Here is a 7,258-nt window from a genome sequence, read left to right as displayed (position 1 = left end):
AATTTATTGACAGTGTCCTTTGATGCACAAAACTTAAATTTTGATGAAATCCAACTTTTGTTATTTTGTTGTTGCCTATGCTTTTGGTGTAATATCTAAGAAATCACTGTTGAATTCAATGTCATGAAAATTTCCCTTGTTTTAAGAGTTTTGTACAGATGTAGTTCTTAGCTTTAGGTCTTTGATCCATTCTGAGTTAATTTTTGTATATGGTGTAAGTGTTAGTCGCTCAGTAGTGTCTGACCCTTTGCAACCCCATGGATTGTAGCCCGTCAGGCTCCTCTTTCCATGGAATTCTCCAGGCAAGAATACTGGAGTGGGTAGCCATTTCCTTTCTCCAGGGTATCTTCCTGACCCAGGGATTGAACCCAGGTCTCCAACACTGCAGGCAGATTCTTTACCACCTGAGCCACCATGTGAATATTCAGTTTCCACAAATGCACTTCATTTTGAAATAATCTCCCTCTCCCACTTCTTTTTTCACCCTGGTTTTGAGTTACTACTCTCAATGAATAGTAAAATCCATTCTATACTCCCCACCTGCTTCAGACTTTTGAAAACCATAAAGGGAAATGTCTCCTCTTCAATAGGAAATCCGATGCCTGTTAGGCTACCTTTAGGGCCTGGTTATGTCCTAATTGAGCATAACCAATCATATAGAAATGTCAATAATTGCAGGCACCAGGCAAATATCAAGTGCCTGATGAAGACAAGTACAATTAGCAGCTTAGGGAGGAAAAAGCGGAGCTATATTCCTTTAGTTTGGGGACCCATATTCAGCCAGATTCTAGGCAAAGGGCTTAAAAAGAAGAATGTTTAGTTCATGAGTTTTGGAACTGGAGATGTATGTTCAAATTCTAGCTTTTCTCTTTTATAGCAGTATGCCCTTTAGCATTCTAGTGGTTAGCTTTCCTGAGCTCCGATTTCTCTATCTTTAAAATAAGAATAATTCTCAGAGCTAGCTGCCGAAGGCAGATGCTATTAAGTCTATTTTCACTTAAACCTGAAGGTCAAGAAACTGCAGGAGCACTCGCTGTCACATCAGTTACCTCGTGCGACGACTAATTGCATTTCTAGGTGATCCAAGACCTCTGGTCTCTGGACTCCCTGATAGCACAGCGATGGGAAGTGAAGAATGAGACATCGTGCACGCTAAGTCATTAGCACAGAGCTTGGCACTTAAGAAGCGCTTACTCAACGGCAGCTGAGCTGTGGACGCTTTCAGATTCCCCACCCGTAAAATGAGCAATTTAGCTCAACTGATCCATTCTCAGACCTTGGGTGAGTCAGATTTTCCGGGCACATGCGGAAACGCACGTCAGAGGGAGGAAGGAGAACTGGTAACCCGGCGCCCAGGTCCAGGTTTAGCACAGTAGGCGCAGCCACCTTGCTCACCTACCCGACCCGGCTCTGCAGGTGCCTAAAGGGGCGGGCGAAGGAGCTTAGACACATAGCCCCGCCCCCCACACGCTCTGCGTTCTTCATTGGGCCCGAGAGTTCGAGACTCGTTACGTCACATGCGTGCGACCCGCGTATAAAACAGGGGGGCGTGTCCCGCCGAGAAGGAGGAGACAAGATGGCGGCGTCCGTGGGGCAGGGATGTCTGAGGTGGCTGCCCGGGGTCGCGTGGCGGAACAGGTACAACTGTTTGGGGAGCCTGCCTCGGGGCGAGGGACGGCCCGAGCCAAACAGGGGTCTAGAGAGAGGAGTCGTTTCTCTGTCGCGGGCTCGCCCTGAGGAGTGCTCGAGTGGAGACGGAGCCACTCACCTTCACCTAGAGCTCGGGCGCAGGTGCGACTGCCTCCGCCTAGGACGGTCCGAATCTGGCCTAAACCTCTCTTTTTGTCCTTTTCACTCCACAAGGGACAAAAAAAAAGCCAAAAATATAAACAAAAAGCACCCACTAAACCAGGTGAAATGGTCTGCGTGTCCGCCTCTAGAGCCGAGGCAGGGCTGGACGCTTCTTTCTCTGGGAGTTGTATTGCTGGGAGGGGTGCCGAGATGTGGGAAGAGCACTGGAGCTGGAGTTGGGCGGCTTTCACTTTGGATTCTTGGACTCTGAAGTGAGAGGGTAGGATTCCGTAATCTCAAAATAGTCCATGATGGAAATAGGGTCTCGGTTACCCTGGTGACTGTCAACTCTTAGATTGTTAGAGGGGTCATAAATCCAGCCCTTTCTTTTTGGCGAGGTCGAGGCCCTGATAGACGGAGGGACTTGCTCAGTTCCACCCAGCCAGGTAGCAGCAGAGCTGAGACTCCTTCCCAGGTACCTCTGTGTCTCACGCAGGGACCTTTCCTTCAGGCTGCCCTGCTGCCCACCGTAAGGACGTTCATTATTCTAAGTAGCTTATGTAAGAGCTAGCATGGGAGCATTTGGACTCTCGGGAAATGGATTAAAATGTTGGTTGCTGTAACTCAGAATGTGTCGCTCGGTGTCATTTCGAAGAGCTAAGATTTGCGAGACCCGCAACTTTTGTGTTTCGGACTGGCTTCATTTTGTCAGCGTGGACCAGGGCTTGCGCTGTGATTTTGGGAAGTAGAGACACTGGTTTCGGGCAGAGAGGGAACAGAAAATGCCATTGCCCTGGCTAGGAGAGCTTCCCTCTTCTATTATTAACTACTCAGAAGTGGTGTAACTTCTCAGGAGAGGGCTCCACAGTGTGGTGATAACTGTTAGGATTTAAAGAAGAGGGTCTCTGTGGTTTTAATGTTGTTACCAGGTGTGCTGTTTACGAGTCAGTAGTAAAATGCGTCATAAGTTGGAAAGACTAAAAAAATGACCCTCATGTTTTTTTTTTGAAACGATGGTGAGGAAGATGACTTCACCCACTATCTTTTAAAAAGGAAAAAAAGTAGAAACTTTAGTACCAGTATAGGTAGATACAACTGGATTTAGGTCCACTGGGTAGGAGGGGTGAGGATTTGGGTACAGTAATTCAGTTTTCAAAGCTGTTACATATCCAGATGGAAACTATATTGAGATGCAAAAAAACCCTAAAAAATAACATTTCCATGATTTTTAAGTAAAGCAGTGTCTGTTTGAGAGACATATATTTGAAAGCCTCATACTGCAGAGTTTTCCAGTAACTGAGTGATATGTGACAGGTGAGAGAATAGAGAAAGTAATTATAAGTGATAATTTAGGGCCATGTTTCCTAAATTTGATAAAAGAATGGAGTGGGTGTTTATTAGTAAAAGAGGTTCCCAGGTATATCCCCACAATGCTGCCAAATTCAGGCTCAGTAGGTGTAGGTTGGGGCCGTGGCCACTGTATTTTTTATGGGTGCTCTGGACGATTCTTTGGTTCAGGCACATACGAACCTAGTGCCTAGGGGGTGCGTGGTTGTGCAAGACCTTCCTTCAGGAGTATTTATGGCATTCCTGCCACTGTCAACTACGGTGCCAGGGATCGGGGGGAGGGGGGAGGGCAGGAGAAAAGAGAGGAATTAAAAGATACAGGCCTTGCGTTGAAAGAACTTTACAGTTTAGTAGAAGAGAGAGGGAATACGGCTAAATAATATGAGATAGAACATGGAATAAGGCCTTAAGAAACCTGCCCGTTCGTTTTCAGGAGAGCCTTTCACAGCTCTAAAACGCAGGAGGGACATAGGACTATACTTCGTGTCACCACCAGAGGTGATGTTAAAAATATTTTCAAACTGGGCTTCCCTGGTGCCTCAGTGGTAAAGAATCTGCCTGCCAATGCAGGAGACAAGGGTTCGATCCCTGTTCTGGGAAGATCCCACATGCCGTGGAGCAATTAAGCTCACGTGCCATAGCTGTTGAGCTTGTGTTCTGGAGCCCGGAGAGCCGAAACTACCGAGTCTTAGAGCCTGTGCCCTGCAGCGAGAGGGGCCACTGCAATTGGAAGCTTGAGCACCACAGCCAGAGAGTGGCTGTCGCTCCCCACAGCTTGAGAACTTCGCAGCAGCAAAGACCCAGCACAGCCAAAAATAATATAATAAGTATATCATAAAATAGTTTAAAACTCTGACAGTGAGGACACAGACCAGTTAGGGTGAACAGTGGTCACAGTTGGTGCGGCCACCCCAGTGTGCCAGCTGAACCTCACTTGCGTTACTTTTGATAAGAGTGATATGTAGCTAGGTACCAGGGCCTGGGATTCAGGTTTTATGTGATTGTCTCATTTACTCCTAATGAGGTGGATCCTGTTTTTAGAGGTGGAGAAACTGAAGCTTAGAATTAGTTAACAAGTGGCGGGATGGAGATCTGAGCCCCAGGGTCAGACTTAAGTGCTTAAAGGTGGGCTTTAATTGCCTGCTTGCAGGAGGTACACGTGGGTTCACCATACAGAAGGTACATGTGATTGAACCTAGCCGTTCATTTCTCTGATGCTTAATCTCGCTGTTGAGATTGAGGTCCAGGGGGAAAACAGACAAACCCCTGTATTTGTCGACAAGTACAGACAGAAATACGTGAATATATATAAAATCAGTTCATTTCAGGTAGTGAGAAGAAAAATAAAGGAAGTTAATTAAGGAGTTAGTGCTCCAGGGAGAGAACTCTTGGGCTTGTGGTCAGGAGGAAGCATTTGAGCAGAGAATTGAGTGAGGAGGGACTGAGCTGGAGGGGTGTGCCCCCCGGAGCAGACAGCACATGCAGAGGCGTGGGTGTGCAAGGGGGTGGATGCGTGAGGAGAGGGGAAGTAGCAGGAGGTCTGGGGTTCAGAGGGCCACTTATGTAGGGTCTGTTTTGGAAAGGTCAGTCTGGATGTTCTGTGATGAATGGGACACGGAGGCCAAGCAGGGAGACCAGGCTAGTGCAGCTCTTCAGCAGAGACCCAGCGCCTCAGGCCAGAAGAGAAGTAGGCAGATGAGGGTGTACTTTGAAAGTGGGGGCTTTGCGCCTTGTCAGTGGATTGAATGTGGACAGTGAGAAAGAAAGGATTTGCATAGGAGTTCTGGGGTTTCAGCCTGTGCACTGGGGGAGTTGTGGTGCCTTTTTTCTGGGATGGTGTATTAATTATAGCAGTGTTGCTGTGGTAACAGGTAAATTCTAGCATCTTGGTGACTAACACAGTGAAAGTTTTTGTCTCTATCATATAAGCCCAGGCTGCTTTTCACTGGGAGGGCACCGTGATTTGAGGGCCCGTCTCTTGCCATCGTAACACATGGCTGCCCAGGATCTGCATGTTTGTCTCCATCTAACAGGCCAGGAGGGGACCTGGGAAGTCTGAATGGTTCTCACAGTGGTTAGAACTCACTTCCAGGAAATCTCATCTGTTGGGTAGAGGAAGTAGGCTTAATAACCGGCTGGCTAGTCTCTGCCACAGATGGACAGCTCTGGGGGATGGAGCCGTTGAAGGGGAGTGAGGGAGGGTTGGGAATTCTGTTTTGGACAAACTCAGTTTGAGGTGATTCAAAGTGAGGATGTTGGGTAGCCAGGTTGAAATATGGTCTGGAGGTCTCTGAAGTAGCAGTGAGGAGAGTCCTCTGCATCTGGCTGTTTAAAACTAGACTGGCTGAACATCTCTAGGGCGACAGCCTAGACAAAGCAGGTGTCTGAGCCTTGGGCACGGCAGCTGTTTGAAGTTAGGGAGACCAGACAGACAGGAGGAAAATCAGAGTTCCAAAGGCTCTATGTGTTTCAAGAAGGGCAAGGTGTGAAGGCAGGCATTGAAAGAGACAGACTCCCAGTTAAAAACCGCCTGAGTCCCAGGCACGCACGGCACGGTGTGGGGGCTGTAGCTCTTCGCACTGTCTTGTGTATTTGAACGTTGCTAAGAGAGTGCTTCTCATCACAAGAAAAATGTGCAAATACGTATGTGAGGGATGTTTAACTAGTTTTATTGTGGCGATCCTTCCTCAATATATACAAATAGGGAATAATATCCTCCACCTGAAACTAATATAATGTTACATTTCAGTTATACCTCAGTTGGAGGAAAAAAAAAAAGGAGGGGATCACCTGTGACAAACGCTGCTGAGAGGTCAAATAACACGAGGTCCAAGGAATGTGAGTAGGGGTTGGCAGCGTGGAAGAGGTGACCTTGGCAGGAGACGATGTGCTGGGGACGAAAGCCTGGCTGAGTGGGATTAAGAGAGACAGGAAGGCGAGGAAGTGATGGCAGCGAACATTGCTCTTTCTGCGCGCCCGCAGTGGTGTGGGCAGTGTTGTAAGATCAGAAAAAGTGTGGTGTTTATATGAGAATAAGAATGATCCAGGCACTTGTTCCAGGAGCTAGGGCTGCAGCAGTGGATGGCGAGACCTTGACTTTGTTCTTGGGAAGATCTGAATGCAAACCAGCTACCTGGGTGCTGTGCATTGGGTTACAGTGGATAAACCACGATCTCCCACTTGTACAGCCCCTAACCAACGCCCCCCCGCGCCCAGGGGAGGGAAGAAAAAGCCTTATTCAACAGCCTGCAAGCATTCTTGGAGTTGGGGGCTCAGCAGCAGTTCTGGAATGCACAGTGCAGCAGTGTGCGCCACGCAACAATGCAGCCTTCAGGCAGGACGTACAGCGCTGGCTCCAGTTCCACTGGGAAAGCAGAGTCTCAGGCGCTTGCTTTTGCAGTGGGAGTGTCCAGTCTGAGAGATGAGCATTGTGCACTCTGAAAGGACATTCACCTACTGCAACACTCCCTCCTTTGTGTCAGTAGCTGTCCGTCCATCTGGCCTCTGAGGGGGTGGTGATGGTCAAGGTCCCAGACTTGTTCTGCATGCAGATCTTGCTTGCCTGTAGGAGAATCAGAGTCACCCTGTTAGCACCATGCTGCGAGAGTGTCATTAAGGAAATTTCACAGGAGTAAATGAAGGTGTTTAAATCTGATAATGTTCACAGGATATTTATGTAAGACATAACTACTAAGAATCCATGAATGTAAATATTACTGTATGAAAGTCATAAATGCCATTCTATTTTCCACAAAAATAGCAGTTTAGACATTTATAATAGAGTAAATTTATACTTTCATAAAAGACTCCGAAGGAAAAAAAGAAACCCTTACTAACAAGGACGTAGTTTCTTTACTTTAGATTTCAGGTCAGTATTTGGGAGAACTGAAGTGCTATCTGAATTGAAGGTGGGTTGTTTGCTCTTTGTTTAAGGAGAGAGCTGGTTGTTTACTAAAAATTCATCAATGCTTTCCTTGCTCGCACAGTCACTTACTGCACTGGGGATGCGTCCTATTTCCCTAGGTAAAGAGGAAATGAAGAGCGACAAAGAATAAAATACCATTTCCTTACAGCTTGAAGCCATGAAAATGGTCATATTTTTTTCTCAGAATGCTTGAAA

General features: G+C 47.2%; 1 protein-coding gene across 3 annotated transcripts in view; it reads left to right on the top strand.

Moving 5' to 3' along the window:
• The first annotated feature begins 544 nt into the window (after positions 1-544).
• PISD (phosphatidylserine decarboxylase) overlaps positions 545-7,258 on the top strand; it is a 28,466-nt gene continuing 21,752 nt past the window's right edge. Inside the window, exon 1 of one of the 3 annotated variants that reach the window (XM_055549596.1) lies at positions 545-1,281. Coding sequence is in view for 1 of the 3 variants with exons in the window: in XM_055549593.1 (XP_055405568.1) it covers positions 1,577-1,638 (62 nt within the window). In the remaining 2 variants the exon portion in view is untranslated. Of the gene's footprint in view, positions 1,282-1,489; positions 1,639-7,258 lie in introns of those variants that run through there. The other 2 variants (XM_055549593.1, XM_055549594.1) reach the window with 2 other exon arrangements.

The sequence above is a fragment of the Bubalus kerabau genome, chromosome 16, assembly GCF_029407905.1.
Source record: "Bubalus kerabau isolate K-KA32 ecotype Philippines breed swamp buffalo chromosome 16, PCC_UOA_SB_1v2, whole genome shotgun sequence".
Classification (NCBI taxonomy): Eukaryota; Metazoa; Chordata; class Mammalia; order Artiodactyla; family Bovidae; genus Bubalus; species Bubalus kerabau.
Note: the sequence above shows the minus strand (reverse complement) of the source record. Positions and strands in the feature narration are given on the sequence as shown.